This window comes from Monodelphis domestica, chromosome 4 (genome assembly GCF_027887165.1).
Source record: "Monodelphis domestica isolate mMonDom1 chromosome 4, mMonDom1.pri, whole genome shotgun sequence".
Classification (NCBI taxonomy): Eukaryota; Metazoa; Chordata; class Mammalia; order Didelphimorphia; family Didelphidae; genus Monodelphis; species Monodelphis domestica.
Genome location: NC_077230.1, coordinates 110,888,758 through 110,908,214, shown reverse-complemented (window position 1 = coordinate 110,908,214; position 19,457 = coordinate 110,888,758). Strand labels below are relative to the sequence as shown.

The following is a 19,457-nucleotide window of genomic DNA, read 5'->3' as shown; positions in this document are numbered from 1 at the left end:
CCCCTAAGTAACTTCTGTGTTTTGGGGGCAGGGTGGAGAGACTGGACTTGCCCCAACTGGAAATGGAACTCTTTATCTCAGACTTAATGGAGTGCCACACAGCTAACATATGTATCCTGCCCCAGTTATGTCTGTCTTCCAGTTTTCTAGATGAGCTTCAGAGAGTTTCCTTGCTGGTGTTCTAGTCTAAGCATACTTCTGCCTTTTGGTTTCCCCTAAGATTGGGAAGAAAAAGAGGGGTTGTAGAGTTGAGTTCTACTGAGTATCCATGGATCTGCTTATATATCCCTGCCACCAGAAGTGGTGGGCAATAAGGGGAAAAAATACTAAGTGAGCACATTAGGGCTGGCAGTTAGCTTTATCTACTGTTCATTCATTCAACTGTTAACTTGTTTGAGTTCTGAGAGTCCTAGACTATGGAGAAAACCAAGATTACTTTATCTCCTGGGTAAAATTCTTATTTTTGAGAAATTTAATAGGTCATGAAGATCAGAGAAAGTATGCAGTCTGCCCTGTCATTGGTCATGAGACATGAAAATCTCTGCCTCAAGTTTTTCCCCCATCCCTACCCATTTTACACCAAGCTGCCAAAGTGATATTTAAGTAAAGTTCTAACTGCATCGCTCTACTCAAGAAACTCTAGTAGTTCCCTATTACCTCTAGGATAAAAATAAACTTTGTTTTTTTAAGTCCTTCAAAATTTAGCTACAGCTACCCTTCCAGCATCATTGCACACCACTCCTCTTTATTTACTACACAATCTAGCCAAGTTGCATTTACTACTATTCCTCATACACTATACTATATCTTCTTAAAAAAAAAACAAAAAACAACAACAAACAAACCCTTACCTTCTGTCTTGGAATCGACACTGTGTATTAGTTCCAAGGCAGAGGAGTGGTAAGAGCTAGCAATAGGGGTTAAGTGACTTGCCCAGGGTCACATAGCTGGGAAGTGTCTGAGGTCAGATTTGAACCCAAGACCTCCCATCTCTAAGCCTAGTGCTCCTCTTATCCATTAGATGTCCCTTTTGCCTTTCTTTTTAACTCCAAGGTGTAGCATGGCACCTGCCATGCTGTAGGAGCTTAATAAATGCTTATTAATCAGACTATAATCTGATAAATAAATAAAATCAGACTATAAAGGTAACATCCAGGTGATTGACCATCCTTCATCATTCCTGTCAAAGATTGACTCCTGGGCTGGAAGGACTAATGGTTTGGTCCCAAATGGGAGGGAATGAACATTTATTAAGTATCTACTTTGCCAGGCACTGTAGTAAGCAATTTATAAATTTTATCTCACTTTAATTATTTTTATATTTATTTGCAATTTATATTTATTTTATATTTATATATATAATTAACAATATTATTATATTATAGTATATATGGTCTAAATAATATTAATAAAATATAAAATATTGTACATTTCTCATTTTTAGTTTTGTGGTACTGCAAATACACACATTAGTATATGTCCATTGACTGGAAGACATAGAATATCCCACTCTATAGATGATAATAAGGAAGCATCAGACATTCCCATTAGAGGTCCTGCCCCCTTATCTGGCTGAGTCCCTAGAGGCCAGGGTTCATACCTTGAGAACTCTATGCTTAAACTCAAGTGTTCCTGGGATGGTGCCTCTCCTCCATGGAGGCTCAAGGTAATATCTATGGTTGGTGCTATTGGTGATAAAAGGTAAAGGAGACTTTGAAGTCAAAACAGGGTTTGTTCTGAATTTCTCCTTTATGCAAAGATATCACTCCTTTCCCCAGGCAGCTAAGTTTCTCAGTGGATAGAGCACTGGGCTTGGAATCAGGAAGACTCGTCTTCATCAGTTCAAATCTGGCCTCAGACACTTACCATCTGAGTGACGCTGGGCAAGTCACTCAACCTTGTTTGCCTCAGTTTCCTCATCTGTAAAATGAGTTGGAGAAGGAAATGGCAAACCACTCCAGTATTTGTGCCAAGAAAATCCCAAATGGGGTCACGAAGAGTCAGACACAACTGAAACATCTCTCCCCCATTAGAATATGAGTGTTTTGAGAGAAGAGATTGTACTTTTACCTTGCTATGCATCCCCAATACTCGGCACATTGTCGGATATAGAGTAAACACTTAATGTTTGCTGACATTGGCATCATTGCCCGTTCTTTGAGCCCTGTTGCTTTGAGAAAGAAAGATTAAGGGAATAAGGACAAGAGCATGTGGTGGAGAGGGTTTGGCAAACACATGCAGGGGCCATTCAATCGAATGCAAATAAAATGTCCTGAGTGTCTACCACGGGCAAGGCATTTTGCTAGAATATAAAGACAAAAAGAAAAGTAGTTTCACCTCACCTCAAGGAATGTACTTTCTCCAGGGGGAATGGGAAAATACAACATGCAAACAGATAAGTATATATGTGCTAATTAAAAAAAAATTTATTATTAATGTTCTTTTAAAAAACAACTATCATTTCCCCAATGATTCCTCCCTCCCTCCTCACTTCCAACAGAACTTTTCCTTCTGACAAATAAGTCTAGTCAAGTGAAATAAGTCAACCCATTGGCCATGCCTAAAACACGTGCCTTCTTCTGTACCCATAGTCTACCATGTCTTTGTTGTGAGTCAGAGGCTTCCTTCATTGTGAGTCCTCTCAAGGCATGATTGGCTGCCACACTGATCAATGTTCTTAAGTTTCTCAGTGTTGTTTTCCTTTTTATTAGGGTCATCAAGCAAATTGTTCTCTTGGTTTTGGATAATTTGTTCTGCATAATTTTATATTTTTTAAAACAGAGTAATACTATTCTCATGATTTATTCATCCATTATCTGTTTGATGGGCCCCTGTTTTCCTTCTAGTTCTTTGCTATTATGAAATGTGTAGCAATCAACATTCTTGTAGAGATGGGACTTTTCCCTCTCTCTTTGACCTGCTTGGGGTATGTCTCAAGTAGTGGTATCCCTGTGTATAGTTTAGTGACTTGCTTATTATAATTCCAAAATGTCTTCCCAAAGTGTGTCCAACATGTGGAATTGCTCATTGGCTATGGGAGGGGGGTGGGAGGAGGAGATGGAAAGAACATGAATCATGTAACCATGGGAAAAAAATTCTAAATTTAATTAATTAAAAAAGAAAAAAGAAAAAATCATGTAACATGGAAAAATATTCTAAATATTAATATTAAAATTAGAATATTTTTCCATGGTTACATGATTTTTTGTTTCATTTTTCTTCTTTATTTTTTTAGACACTTCTTGCTATGTGACCCTGGGCAAGTCACTTAACCCCCCACTGCTTAGCCCTTACCACTCTTCTGCCTTTGAACCAATACCCAGTATTGATTCTCAGATGGAAGATAAGGGTTTAAAAAAAAATATTGTAGAGCCAACCCCCAGTGCTAAAGGCTGGATACAGTGAGTGGAGAAGGGATAACATACTGCACACTTATGTTAATTTTATGATTAAGTCCTATAGATACTTTAAAAAAAGTTTTATTGTGGATACTTTATTTTTACTTTACTTTTCATTTCATAATTTTGATTCTTAATATTTGTATTTATATAAATAAAATCTGTATTTACTATACTCGATCTGAGCCAAAAGGCTGAGAAATGATGGGTCTTATAAAGATTAAAATTTAGGGGAGACTGAGGCAGGTAGAAATTAGTTTCTCTCTGCAAGGTGTATTATATTTATGAGGCTTATTGAAGATAAGGATTAAAGAAAATACAGGATAAGGAAAACGTGCCTAGGCCAGGGAGGCCTAGACAAGACCTCACCTACATTATGGAAAGAGCCACGTCTGCCCCAAAACGGAGGTCCAAAAGAGACCCCGCCTACGGGGAAGACCCTTTAAATAAAATTTTGTTCTCGTCCCAGGTGAGAATTCAGTGAGATTAGAGGGCATTTTGGGAGCTAGCAAGGACTCCTGGGGAATGGAGTCCAGAGTTCAAATCTCAATTTTACAGTCTTGTATTTAATATGTCTGCATTTTAGTACATTTTATGACTTGTGTAAAGGTATTATTTTATGTATTCTTCTGTTATATAGGTTAAGGGAAGTGGGTGGGTGGCTAGGGGTAAATTTACATTCTGTAAAAATTGCTTTGTGTACAGGTCAGCAGAATGATCCACTTATGTATTGTGAGAAGTGTCAATATAGGGTATTTGGGATGCTGGGAAATGGGGTGGTGGGAAAAGACTTCATCCCAGAAAAAGTAATGAAAATGAAGGATGATCAAGCCCCTTATTTCTGTAATGCCCCTTCCCTCCCTGTTCTGCCTCTGCTTCCCCTAAAAGTGGGAGAGGAGGAAGGGGAGGGGTTGATATGAATTAATTATTATCCCCCTGTTTTTACAGAGTGTTTGTATCTGTACATGTATTTTGAAAGCTTTAGCAAGTAATGTTTGCTCATCTAAAAAAGGAAGAAGCACTAAAATTACATCTGGAGCTTGAGGAAAAAAAAACCAACCAACCCCCCCAAACTTTCCAGAAGGAACAACAGCCTAGCGAGAGCTGGTTTTTAAAAGGAGCACTCATATTCAGTGCGTTCTAACTTCCCAGCGAGGCAGACCCCCTAGCAATCAGACTCCATGAAAATAGTGGTCCTCCATCTCTGCCCCCTGATTTATGGAACATTTCTGCACCAGCTCTCTTCGTGAGTGTTTGTGATCCAGACTTAGCCAGCGTGCTAACTACGGCTGAGATAGTCTGTCTCAAAATTCCTCCATCGTTCGCAGATGAGATACCTGGGTAAAAAAATGTATTTATGTGAATAAATATTTTACCCATTAAAAAAAGTTGAGAAGCTCACACACACCCCTTATAAAGTTCCTATAGACTCTACTAGTGATGTTTAATAGTTCTTTCCTGATGGTAATATTTGGAAGTTACCTGGAATAACAGTAAAATAATAGCCTTCTTTATATGGATGATGCTTTAATACATTTTTTCCCCCACAGAAGCACTTTAATATCCCTTTTGTTCTAGCACAGTGCTGAAAATCCAGTGGACACTCAAATATTTGGATCAGAGTGCTGTAGAGGAAAGAGACTTGGAATCAGACCTAGGTTCAAATTTCAACTCTGTGACCCTGGGGAAGTTATAGCCTCACTGAGGTTCAGTTTTCTCATCTATAAAATGGGGAAAATAATTCTTGCACTGTCTACCTCATGGAATTCTTGTGAGGAAAGTGCCTTTGTAAACTTTAAGGCAAAAAATAAATGTGAGTAATAATTAGTAAATGCTTTATTTTTGAAGTTATATGAAATATTGATCTTGTTCAATAGAGGGGGAAGGTGAGGCTGAGACTTCTGTTAAAAATACACAAGGAGATAAGCATTAGATTGGGACGTCAGAAAGCCTTAGTTCAAATTCTTGCTCTGCTAGTAAGTGTCTGAATCTGGATTTGAACTCAGGTCTTCCTTACTCTAGGCCCAGCACTCTATCCACTGAGTCATCTAGCTTAGCTTTCTTCTCTTTGAGTTTAGTCTAGATGCTCTTTAAGATGTCTTCCAGCTTGAAAACCGATGATTCTAAGCTTAGTCATCTAGCTAGTGGCATAGTCCAGGTCTGTCAACACTTGGTCTTCTGCTTTATCCCTTGGATTGCCTATAATAATAATAGTAATAGTAATATTAACAATAACAACAGCTAGTATTTATAGTTTTGCGGCTCACAAAGCACTTTCCAAATGTCTCATTTTTATCCTCACAAGAAGCCTTTGAGGTTGTACTTTTATTTCTATTTTGTGATGAGGAAACTGAGCCAGACTGAGTTTAAGTGACTCCCCAGGGTTACGCAGTTAAGAAGTGTCTGACGTAGAATTGATTTCAGGTTTTCCTGACTTCAGGTCTAGCCCTCTATTCACTTTACCGCCTGGGTGCCTCATTCAATTGTCCTGAAAGGGGGGGAAAAAAGTCATCCCTTTTGTTGTTGAGTTGTGTTCATGAATGTGGAACTGGATAGTCAGAACCACAGGACTGTGTGCGTGAGGGATTTCCATAACATACTATTTAACAATTATGAAGAATCCAAAAATAGCCAGTAGAGTCACTTTCTAATAATTTGGAATGTGGTTTTAAGAGCTGATTGATACATGTGCCAGAGGCAGAACCCTGAGATAAAGACATCCCTTTTTTTCAGTTTTGTTTCCTTGTGGGCTCATTAAAGTGTCCAACACGAGGGATCTCCACAAAGAACTTTCCCAGGAGAACATGACACATGGGAACGCATCCTGGAGTGTAAATCCCAGAGAAGGGATTTCTTGGGGCAATGAAACAGGGGAGGACCAGGAAAAGAAGTTTTCAACAAAGTCAAAATTGGAAAGAGATAATTAATTACAGAATTAAAGGTAATAGATCTGCCTCACTCCATTCAGGGGATATTTGTTGAACACCTACTGTGTGCCTAGTCCTGTGGATGACAAGAGAAGATGACAATCTCCTTATGGAACTCAGAGTCTAGTTAAAGAGATGTCTACTACAGGAAAAGTTGTTATAATTAACTATGATCCTCACCCCTTCCATAAAGCCTTCCCTGAACACTGAATCCCATAATCACGAACTCCTACAACAGATAGAAGATATCCCAAAAGCCTTGGTTTGGCTTTAAAGCTTTGATAGTTTTTAGTGACTTATAATTGCACTAAGACTTTTGGGATATCATTTGTGCCCCTCCTTTAGTGAACCTATACTATTCTTATTAATTCCTTAATTACTACTTAAGATTAGGGGAGGGCTTGTATGAACAGGAACAAGGCCAAAGGAAGTCTTACAAGCGATGTCCTCTTAGATCTGTGAGAAGTCCCAGTAGAGATCAGCAGCATACAGGATCACACACACATACACCGTCTGCTGGGTTAATGTTAACCACCCTCTCTACCATTTCCTTAAGATGACTTGAATGAAGAAAGATTTCCGTCTCCAAAGACCAGCTCCACCAACTGCCTCTCTCCTCCAGAGAAGAAAAACTGTCTGTCTCTTTTCAGAGTTCCAGAAAGTTGGCCTGTAGGATCTCCTGCTTGGCAGCAAAAGGCAAATCCTATATTTACTACAACACTAGTCCTAGGGGATTTTCCAGAAAATCTGCTCTGGAGGGACAGAGAGTCGATGGTGATCTCAAGATGGAAGCCACGTTGGCCTGTTTACTGCATAAAGTCCTGGAAAAAATGGCTTGTATCCTTTCGTTTGGTTCAAGTCACTGTGCACATGGGAGATTCAGGATTACTGGGCTCTCTGTTGGCTGGCTGTGCATGGATTTCCTCATGTTTTGTTCAGTCTTGGCGGTGCTCACAACACATTACACAGTGAATTATTTTTATCTTGAATGAATGGACAAGGGTACCTGGCGATCATGGAAGGGGTGAGTTGTGGGGCTCCATCCCAAGGTCACTTGGGGAGAATGTGACTTCATTCCAGGGCTGAGAGTATACAGCCCCCCTCCCCCCCTAAAAGGGGAAGCTTCATTCCTGGGAGGCTACAAAGAGAATGGCGTCTTTGTCTGACTCTCCTAAGGTCTTGATCTGGAATAAAAAAAAATCACGACTTCTGCGGTGGAAGTTTCATCAGCAGTTGCTCCGTGGTCACTGCTGAATACTGCCTGGAGAGCATGAAGCCAAAGTAGGTGACTCTAGGTGAGTGAGACCCATCCTGTGTCCTTAGCTTCCTATGAGGGAAGTCAGAAGCTGTCAATCATCAGTAAATCACTGACTCAGGACCTACCCTGTGCAAGGGCCCCAGGAAACTTACTGTCTTCAGGAAAAGAAAAACCACACATGAAATGAAGAGAGAATAATATAGGATACTGTGATATTAATAACAGGATTTTGGAGGAGTTATAATTCCTTTTTTCTCTACTTACCCTCCTCTTCCTGGAGGTCCTCTGTGCTGTAGCCCATTTTTCAGGATGTTTATTATGAGAATAATAGAGCTTTAAGGTTCACAGAGTACTTTGCACACATCTCATTTAATTTTCACAACCCTGTGAGGGAAGTACTATTAGAATTTTATAGATTAGAAAACTGAGGCTAGATTGTTGAGTGATTAGCCCACCATCACCAATAAGTGCTACTGTGACATGTGAACTCAGGTTAGCCTGACTCCAAGTCTAGGATCTCACCATAGTAACATCTTGAAGAATGAAGTATAATGAGAGAAAGCAGAGCCTTGGGTCTGGGGTCAAGAAGACTTATCTTTCTGAGTTTGAATCTGGCCTCTGACACTCACTAGCTGTGTGACCCTGAGTGAGTCACTTAACCTCTGCCTTAATCCTCTAGAGAAGGAAATGGCAACCCCCTCCAGTATCTTTGCCAAAAATAAACACAAATAGGATTACAAAGAGAGGAAGAGTCAGATTTAACTGACCAGCAACAATATTTGGGATATGTTGGACTATTATATAAAAATGAATTTAGAGAAAAGTATAGGGTATCTGTTTCTGTGTTTTCTGTGCCTGAGTATACTATAAGTCATTTTTTGTTTGTTTGTTTTTTGAGGATACTAGGGAGTGCAGTGGATAGAGTCCTGGGATGGGAGTCAAGAAGACCCCAGTTTAAATTCAGCCTCAGATAGGAAATCCTGCTAGCTGTGTGACCATGGGCAAGTCATTTAGCCTCTGTCTGCCTCAATTTCTTCATCTGTAAAATGGGAATAATAATAGTAGCTACCTCCCAGGATCAGTGGGAGGATCCACAGAGATAACTGTAAAGCACACAGTGCTGTATAAATGCTCGTTTTTATTCTATTTCTATCACTGTCGATGTTTGAGACAAGTTCCTAAGGAGACCTAGCGAAGAGGAGGTCACAGTGGAGAAAATTCAGCAGCATCCTTGCTTCATCCTGGAGAACTGTGACAACGACGGAGCCCTTGTCTGCCTGAGCCGAGAGGTGGTTTGTAATAAACACGTTCTTCCTCTCTGCCATCCCGGCGCTAATCCGGGGGCACGGCTGAGCCCGGAAGGGAGGACGAGGATGACGAGCGGGTGGGCTGAGCCCTTCCTCCCATTTCCTCATGCGCGTGGATTGATAAATGGTCGCTACTGAGCCCTGCCGGGAGTCCACAAACAAGCTCCCCACAGACAACATGCCGAGTGCGGGCTACGGGGTGCAGGTGAAGGACTCGTGAAAGGGGACAGCAGCGCCCCCTGGCTGTGTTCCGCCAAGACACCTGGTACCTGCTGGGCGTGGCTAGCAGGGGCGAAGGCTGGGTGTGCCGAGGCCGACCAGTACGGGTCTACACGCCCGTTTCCAGTGATGTTTCGCGGATCAGAGACTGTGGAGGCTGCGACTAGAGCTGGGGATGGCGCCCCCATTGCACAGTGAGCCGGGACTCGGGGAGGGGGGGAGGAGAGAGGGGGGAGGGCCCCTCCTGGTGACGCAGTATGGAAGGCTGAAGGCGCCTCGTCCAGTGAAACTTCGCGCGCACGTGCTGGCATTGTTTTTAGTCAATAAAAATAACTCACAAAGGCATTTATTGTTATTTAATCATGATTTATTAAAACTGTTGCTCTAGGTCAGTATTTGGAAACCACTTCCTACACAAGCAGAACCCACTGAGGCCAAGAGCCCCAGAGGCACGTGGGCTCCCCTGCCCCGCCCCCACCGCCTGCTCCCGCGCCCTCCGAGGAAGCGAGCCAGGGGGCGGCAGCCACGCCGGGGCTTGGCACCACGGATTTGTACCTGAGTATCTGGAGGAGCGCCTGGCTTCCGCGTCTTCAATCTGAGGCAAGGGGTACATCTAGACGAAAATAGCAGCCTTCAGGCAAGCGGGCTGGCTGGGAAAGTAACAGGCAAGCGTAGATATGCACACACACACACCACAACATACACATGTACACAACCATGACACAAATGTGGACACATGACACAAACAGCATACAAACATACACAAACACCACAGAAGCACACAAACATATCACATAACTGCAAACAGGAAACACATAAACATGTGACACAATAAACAAATACGGCATGCACGCGTGTGTAAATGAACACATGACACGCAACCACACACAAACAATATGACATACACAAACACATAGCCATGTGAAATAAGCATGAACATAGAACTATACACATATGCAAACAAGGTACAAGGAATACACATGTACATGGGTGTAAATATGTATCTACATACATATAAAAATGTGCATTATACACATACACACCTACTCATGTGTATATGTGCCTATATACACCCAAATCCATGGGTCTATGCATGTTTGTACACATACATATAATACATAAAGTTTTCCATTTCACATGAAATATTCTTTTCCTGTTTTTTTTTAAACCCTTACCTTCCGTCTTGGAGTCAATACTGTGTATTGGATCCAAGGCAGAAGAGTGGTAAGGGCTAGGCAATGGGGGTCAAGTGACTTGCCCAGGGTCACACAGCTGGGAAGTGTCTGAGGCCACATTTGAACCCAGGACCTCCCATCTCTAGGCCTGACTCTCCATCCACTGAGCCCCCCAGCTGCCCCCTTTTTCCTGTTTTTTAATACTCAGAAATTCTCTTTTTTGGGGTTGTTTGTTAAATTTAGAATAAAGCAAAGGCAGAAAAATGTCAGCGATCGCTACTTGTTTGGGGACTCGGGCCACTACTTACATGCACGTGAGCTCTCCCCACTCTCTCTCTGAGCCGTGATGAGCAGTCAGGGCCAAACCTGAGGAAAGAAGGATGTGGAGTCATTATGGGAGGAAAGGAAACAGGAGATGTAACTGTCCACCCGGGGTAGAAATAGAACATGCCAAGAGTAACCTCAGACACTCTCAGTGCGGATCACAGACAGGCAAACTCTTAAACTCACTCCTACCCTTTAAATCCTAACAATTTCTGTAAAACTCAGTTATGGGACAGCTGGGTGGCTCAGTGGATTGAGAGCTAGGCCTGGAGTTAGGAGGTCCTGGGTTCAAATTTGGCCTTAGACATTTCCCAGCTGTGTGACCCTGGGCAAGTCACTTGACCCCCATTGCCTAGCCCTTACTGCTCTTCTGCCTTAGAATAAAAAATTATTCTAAAACTGAGACTAAAGTTTTTTTTAAAAACCCTCAATTACAGACATGTCCTGGATACTTAATTCTGTCAAAGTCAGTGAGTAGACACTTATGAAACACCTACTATGTGCCAGGCACTATGCCAAGGAATGGGGATGCTCTTAAAGAGTTCACAGCCTGATGGAGAGACAATATTCTATGTACAAAATGATATACAAGATAAATTGGAGATAATCCACAAAGAAATGCATTAATATGAAGAGGGATCAGAAAAAGCTTCCCAGGAAGCTGGGAGGACAGAGATGAGGGAAAGCCTTCTAGGCACAGGGACAACCTGTGAAAGTATTCATTTTATATTTATTCTGTATATACTTCTATGTGTCCCTGCTGCCTCCCCATCAGAACGTAAGCTCCTAACATGGTGCCTGGCGCAATAGTAGGCTGCTTGGTTTTTTTCGGATTATGTAATTGTGCACTTTTAAAGCTGCCTGGGAATTAGAAAAAGCCTGGGAAAAACCAATGTAAACTCCATAAAAATTTAATGGAACTTCAAATTGATGGACTCTTTGGAGAATAATTTGGTAGTACACTGCAAAAGCTAAAAATATAATCATACTCTTTGACTTCATGATCCCATTATTAGAGCTATAGGCTAGAGAACATTATTAAAGAATTTGTTTAAAAAAGAGAGGTTTGTGCAAATATATTCAGTGACCTTATTTGTAATTGCAAAAGCCTGGAATCCAAAATGTTCCAACAAATAAGCCCTGGCTTAACAAACTGGCATATTAATGTAATGGAATACTAGAATGCATTAAAAAAAAAAGAAAGAAGCAAAGAAAGCAGAACCAGAAGAGTATACACTGTTACTATATTTTTAAAATGTACAGGAATGAATGGACAAGGAAAGGTAAAAAACTTGCAATAATAGGTCGTTCTGGATACTTTACATGATGAAATTCATTCCTTCAGATGTAAATAAACAAAATGCATTTTTAAAAGTTTGATATTTCAAGTTTTTTTTAAAAAGACATACTACCCCCCCAAAGGATTCAGCTGATTTTTTTGCAATATTCCCCCTGCCCCTAAATTTACAAATTACAACCAAATTAAATAGGCTATTTTCCAGACCACCCTTGGAAAGCATACATCTATAGAACTTCAGATTCTCTGTTGGATTTCTGTAGTTTTGTCCTGGCCTCATCCCATTCTCTATGTTCTTTTGGGCAGCATGCTAATTCCATTATGGAGGCGAGGGTCGAGGAAAATAACATGCATGTAGATAATTAAATACTAGTCATTTAAAGGAGAGAATACCCCAAACTGGGGAGTTAGTGGTTAAGAAGAGCTTCGAGCATGATTCAAGATTTTATGGTTGTAATAAATCTAAAGTGGAGGTGAGGAGCCGGTGCCTCCCGGCCAGGGGAGACACTGAGGTAGAAGCAGAGATATAAAGATCAGGCAAAAGAATTCAGTTTGGCTGGAAAATCTGTAATGGTAGGCAGGAGTCACTGTGGAGGGATTCAGGGGAGGGACCTGTCACTGTGGGGCTTTTGTTTCCTCATCTGTAAAAATGAAGGTCTGGGCCTGGATCTGCTCCATCTCTACGCAAGAAGGAAGCGCTTTGGTGTCGTCTCGTTCCCACAAGCAAGGGAGGAAGAGAGGAATTGTTCATTTAAAGCGTAACCCCCTGGACACAAAAGGAGTATTCCTTTTCTCCATCCTGATCCATCTTTTAACGGCAGGACGCAAATATCTACATATGAGGGCACTTCTCTACCTCCCAGAGAAATTTCTGAAGACTTCCAAGGTCTACAGCCTGATCTCCTGGCTCACTGGCTATCAAGATAGGCTGAGAGCAGAGTGGCACCAGCACCAGGGCCATTGGGCAGACTTAGAGGCGAGCCTCCTCAGATTGTAAATAATGTACTATTGATTTCACATTCACAGCGAAACTGGCCCAGGCCGGGCACATTTTGAACACCATCAGCCACTCTGTGGTAATTCTACTTTCGCACCCCAAATCCCAAACTCTGGTCTTGAACTACAAATTTGAGGGGTGAAAGTCGTACTGTGGCATACAGAACAGCAGTGCTCCTTAAGTGCTTTGTGAATTAAAATTCCATACATCAAATCCTCTTGAGTGCTCTACGGGAGTTGGCATTAAAAGGGATCCTAGAGCACCTTTTTGCAAAGCTGGAGAACTTTTGAGAGCCTGGGACATGGCCTACCGCTCTTTACCATGAGAACTTTACATTTTAGTGCCAAATACGCCTCGAGATGGCTGCATCCCTGATGGTCTGTTCTATGCTGCCATTTCAAGAGAAACACCAAGGACGAGGTTCATACGAGAGGCTCGAATCTGGAGAATCCAATCTTTTGCTACCCACATTTCTGTTGTAATAATTTCGGCCTACGACTCCATCATAAAGGGCTTATGTCGACAAGCCTCGCCTCGTCCCTCCCTTTTTACACAGGCAATATGCATCTGATCTCTGCAGGCTTCCATCACCTAACCTGCTGGTTACTCTCCTGGACTTGTCTGTTGCCACTCTGGTCCATCCTCCAATCAACTGTCAATGTTATCTTTTTATAATGCATCAAACTATGCCATTCTGTTCAATTAATTAATGTTATCTTGGAAATCAAATGATAAAATCCTATTTAGCATTTGAAGCCTTTCATAACCTGGACTCTACGATCCGGTGACACTGGTTTTCCTGCTCTTCCTTGCATACAGCATTCCGTGTCGTGGTTTAGGCATTTTTACTGGCTGCCTTCCATGCCCAGAATTTCTCCCTCCTGGATTTCTTCAAGTCTCAGCCAAAATGCCACTTTCTACAAGAAGCCTTTCCTGGTCCCCCAGTGCTAGTGTCTTCTGAGGTCATCTTCTCTGTATCCCGTATGTGGCTTATTTGTATGTGGTTGTTTTCATGTCACCTCACCCATCCTATTACGGGCTTCTGGAGAAGGGCTATTCACCCCTTTGTCTATCTGGTCGTGAGCAAAGTGCCTGGCACCGAGCTGGCGCTTGATACTCGCCGACTTGCTAAATCTATACTCATAAGGTCCCGGGGCCCCACAGCATCCCCGTTGTTCGGGGATTGTCCTACTGCTCCTGGGACTTCCGCAAGAAACGGTGTTGAGGCGGGCCAACTGCCACTAACTACGGTAAAGCGTGAGGATTTGGAAGTGGCAACATTACCACGGTGACACTTTTTGCTGGTTTGGGAAGAGAAGACAGATAGACCAGGAATGAAGCAATGACTAACAGAGACCAGGAAACAGCAGGAGCCACTGTCACAAATATGTTGGGTGAATCTCCTTTAAAACTCCTCAATCTCTTGGTTCTAAGAAATATTAATCTGGCCCCTATTATTCTCCAGATCTCTAGTTAAAAAACTAGTGATATTTGAACTTGGTACAAGAATATTAATTTTTGCTATTTTCTGTATCTATGATACTCTCAGGGAATGTTTTTTTAAACCCTTACCTTCCATCTTGGAATCAATATTAGGTATTGGTTCCAAGGCAGAAAAGTGGTATGGGCTAGGCAGTGGGGGGTTAAGTGACTCGTCCAGGGTCACACAGCTAGGGAGTATCTAAGGTCAAATTTGAACTGGGGACCTCTCATTTCCAGGCCTGGCTCTCTATTCACAGAGTCACTCAGCTGCCCTTGCTTATTGGTTTTCTAAGATTCATGTTAGAAATATAACCATTTTTGATGAATGTGTTTTCTAAATTTGCATACTTCCTTATCTCTTGAAATGGCATTTCTTTTGATTTGAGGTTATTGAAAAGGACATACATTTATTATTTATTATTATAGTATGGTGATGAACTCCAAAAGTTAATGAGGTGTGGAGTGTTTTTTGTCCCCATGCTAAAATAGGTCAATGTTTATTTTTCTGCCTTTTTGTGAGAGTCAACCTCAGGGTTGTACTGGTGTCCACACAATGCACCTCGGATAGATGCTTTCTGGAGAATTTATGGGAGAACACAGCTAAGAATCACCACCAAGGATGAGAAGCTATAATAGATTTCAAACTGTACTTTTTATAGGATGTAAGCCCAAATCAATGAGATCACGGATCCAGTGAAGTACAAAATCAGTCTTCTTCCTCTGCTTTCTGCAAGCCCACCTCAGCAGCAGTCCTCCCGCCTGCCCCCGTTTTGTTGCTACTGTGCTGCTGTGCCCTATGAACTCAGATACTAAGTTTGCGTCAAGAAAAAGAACAATTGGGTCTTGTATGGGGGCAGACCTGGGAGGCTTTCCTATGACAAAAATGCAAGAGCCTTCTGTGAACCTGTGATCTCTCTTTTGTTCCGATAGGCGTAGTATTTGGGGAAATGGACAATGGCCTCTATCCAGGTCTCTTGGCTGTGTTTGGATAACTGAGGTCGCTGCATGTCTAGTTAGTGATTGTGAGGATGAAGGGCCTTCGTACAGGCTCATCTTCTCAGACTTAGAACTTCAGGATACTAAGAAAATCCCTAGACAAAGAATCTTAGGTAAAACCAAATGGATCAGGCAACCTGGCAAACTATAGAGTATGGAAGAAATAGGAGGATTTTAAAAATCTTCCAAAAATAGCCATAGTTCTTGCCTCCAGCTTTTCTAGTCATGTAACTAAATAAAATAGGCAATGTCATTTTCTGCTACAATATATACACATTTCTTCTGAAACAATGAAAAGACACCTCCCCAAAACCAGATGGGCATTTATTGTCTAAAGTCTGGAGCAGTACAACGAGTATTCATCTGTACAAAGTACACAACAGAACGGTTTAAATACAATTGGGAGAGATGCCCCTGGAGTCTCAGTCCAAGGACATGATACAGAAGTTGACCAACAATTTACAGATACACTAAAAAAATTTAAAATGTCATCTTTTCCCAAGAGTCCAATGGTGCATTTCTTACAGTAGAGATGAAGGAACTCAGCAAGGTCACAATGGCATTTTGTTGCCTTCAATGCTGATTTTCACTGCATGAGCAGATCTGCTTTTTTTCCGTATATCTGTGAATTTCCGCATCTGTTTATCCAATCGACTGATTCCTTTCTTAGAGGTGCCCTGAAACTAATAGATTTGGGAAAAAAGTTAATAGAGAACAAAAATTGTACACACACAGAGTTTTATCTTCCAGCATTGGAAGCGCAGCAGTCAAATTAGTTAGATCTACCATTCCAATAACAGGCTTTAAGTAGGCTAAGTACTGACAAGACATGTGCACAGCAAGTGGTAACAATAATTCAATATACAAAACTGCAGTTAAAGGAATGTTTGGTGCCCGGTGCTTATTTACTGTTACAGAGTACAAAGAAAATTTCCTGAGGATGCTTAGGTGAAAAGGGAAAAAGAGCAACTCTGCCCTATTCTATTGAATTAAAATTAAGCCTCATACTAAGACCACTTCAAAACCACACTTCCACAGAACACTGAGCATGAAAGAAGATAAATCTTATATGACAAATGGAGACATATTACACTCAAGGGGAGAAGAAATACCAATGACAAGTTGTCAAAATCTAAACATTAAGAAATGATTAGTAACTTTTTTCATACATAATATATATGACATGAAAACCTAATATTTTATAAGAAAAGGAGAAAAAAAGAAATTTTTTAACTGGAGAGAATTAAACTTTTAAAAGCAGTCTGAAAGAACTGATAATGCAGATTTACCACTACAAATTATGACATTTTATCCTCTATCCCTAGTTATCCTCTACAATTGTTCTTTTATAACCTAAAATCATCATGTTTAATTGCTAAAAATTCTGGTGTCCAAGACAATGGTCATCATTTTCCCTTATAAAAAAATCTGTCTTTTATGAAAATTTTTATTATACTAAGCTTTCTGTGCCTTTCCACTTCCTCATAGGAGGATGAAAAGTGATACTGGGCTTACAGTCAAGCAAAATTGGTGCCCCAGGTCACAGAGAGAAAGAAATATAATTCCCAAATTAAGGAGAGATTGTGTGCCTGCCAGTATATCTTTATATAAAAGTCAAGGAAAACACACCAGATTATGGGTCATTCAACCTATTAGCACAAATCTTTTGGAAAGTTTCTTAACCTTATTGAACTCATCTGTACACTGAAGGAGTTCGACTAGTCAGGTGTTCTTAACTTGAGGTCTGTAGTGTGAATTTCAAAACTACTCCACCCTATTCAGACCTTTCTTTAGAAGATCAAATTTAGCTATTTCCTGATCAATAACAATAGAGATACTTGGAATAACAGAATCAGGTCTTGAAAACTACACTCTCCACCCTACTCAGTGTAACAAGAATAGGAAGGGCTACAGCAAACTCGAGATTTAATTATCTGAGAATATGGCCTTCAACAGACATGTGCAAAAAAAGGGACAGATCTCTGGGCGGTCCTAGGTCAAACTAGAGCCACCATTGGCACATGTGAGATGGAGGGTCAGCTTTAAAATTCCATGATTCTTCCTATATATTGTAGGGCCTTTGAAGGCATAAACTATGCAGCAATTCACCTTAATCAAGTTAAAATGGAAACATTTACAGACAACACATAATACATCTTGATGAAACACAGAAGGGACTTTGTGTACATTGATTGAATAAAAATTGATGCCTCTTTGTCCACAGGCATGTTATATGTATTTCTCAAATTTGACGCTAGATGGCAGCAACTGAGAGAAGAGCTAATAATAGAAAGGAAGAGAAATCCAGAGGTAGAAAGAAGAGATTTTGGACATACGAAAGGGAAGAAAAAAGGGATGAGGGTGGCAGAAAGAGAGAGTAAAGCAAAAAGAAATGGAAGGAGAAGAGAGAAGTTGCAGGGAAGAAGGGAAAATGAAAAGTTATTTTAAAAAAAGGAAACAAGGTAAGTAAGAGAAGAAGTAGGGAGGAAAGGGTCTATAGACCTTTATAGTAGAGGAAATGGTTTTAAAAGTAGTTTTGAGCCTATGATTTTGAATGTGGTGCCTGCCTTGTTACCACTTGGGGACTTGAAAAAACTGTCTTATTAAAGCATGATTTGCACAAATTTCATTCTGAAAGGCCATAATCACAAACGGTAAAGTTTGCCATTCCTGGTTAAGATAATGAACGCACACTTTCCTCACTCCATAACTACTATTAGCTATAGCACATGCATGAGCTCACACTTCCTCAGAGATACCTCTCTGATAAACTCAGGTAGTGGCCAGGTTTACAAGGGCATCCTGTTGCCTTCAATGCTGAACTTGACAGCCCGATGCACTTTGCTGAGTCGTTTCTGCTCTGCAAATCGCCTCTTGTGTTTTTCCAAGCGGCTTAGGCCTTTTCTAAGAATACCAGGCTAAAAACAGTATTTTCAATTAATGGATAAAAACAAAATTAACTAAAGAAATGAAGGACCATTTGACTCATTTTGCTTAACATTCCATTTTCAATTTAAAGATCTGGATCATAAAGTTTCATCCTTTATTTCTCTGGATAGATTTGCTGAAACTGGTGAAGATCGTGTGAAAATAGCTTCACTAGATTCTAGGATTAACTGCTCAGATAGCCTAGGACACTAGGCTTATGTAGGGCAAGAAAGATCACAATAAAAGATGTCTTACTGAAAAGACTACTGTTTGAAGCTGGATCAATACTCATCTTCACAAGTGAAAATGTTCATGTTCTTGATATTCACTGTATTGCTTCTGGGTACATGGTTTGGCTGGATAAGAAATCACTAGACCTCTCTCAACACACAATCACTACATGTACGTGTTAACTAGGTGACATCTCTTCTCTTTGCATTGCCACTTACCCTTGATGATTCTACTTCTACATTCCACTTGGGTCTAACAACATAGTCCTTGTTGGAGGGCATTGGTACCCTGGCACGAGCACAGAAGCCAGGATCTCCAGGTCTAAGAGCTCTGGGAAAGAAAAAAGGAAAGCATTTCTTTTTAAAAGGCCAAGTCTTAGAAAAATAAACTTTAGGAGTTAGCATTATTTGCAGTGTAGAAACCCACAAAAATCTTCCCAGTAAGATTAGGTCTTAGTTTTCTTCTTAGCCAAAGGGACAAACTTTCAAGGGAAACAAGCAAAATAATGGATCTGAAATACTTTGTTAACTGTATACTGTAAACAAATTGAATTTTTAATAGTAAATGTATATCCATTTATGCATATAACAAATAATATTTAAAACTTATGTGATACAGATCTAAAAATGCTAGTTATGGAAAAGAAAAACTAAGGATAAGCAAAGAGAAGTCAAAATTGTCTTTATTTACAGATATGATAGGTATGAAAGTTTACTTTAAGAAGAGCCTAGCCATTCAAAGAACAAAATCAAAATGATTAATAACTTTAGTTAAGTAGGAGGATATAAAAGGAACCCACAAAAAAGTATTAGACCTTTTTTCTATTTTTAAAACTCAGCAGGAAAGAAAAAAAAAGAAATTCCATTCAAAATAACTACAAAATGAATAAACTACTGCAGTCATTTTACAAACGCAATC

General features: G+C 40.6%; 1 protein-coding gene across 2 annotated transcripts in view; it reads right to left on the bottom strand.

Moving 5' to 3' along the window:
* Positions 1-15,685: 15,685 nt before the first annotated feature.
* The window catches only part of IWS1 (interacts with SUPT6H, CTD assembly factor 1), a 53,009-nt gene continuing 49,237 nt past the window's right edge, over positions 15,686-19,457 (bottom strand). The window contains exons 13-15 of one of the 2 annotated variants that reach the window (XM_056793711.1): positions 18,758-18,869; positions 18,140-18,298; positions 15,927-16,063 (exon numbers count right to left, since the gene is read on the bottom strand). In XM_056793711.1, the coding sequence (XP_056649689.1) occupies positions 18,170-18,298; positions 18,758-18,869 (241 nt within the window). In that variant the 3' untranslated portion in view covers positions 15,927-16,063; positions 18,140-18,169. Of the gene's footprint in view, positions 16,064-18,139; positions 18,299-18,757; positions 18,870-19,457 lie in introns of both variants that reach the window. The other variant, XM_007493996.3, reaches the window with a different exon arrangement.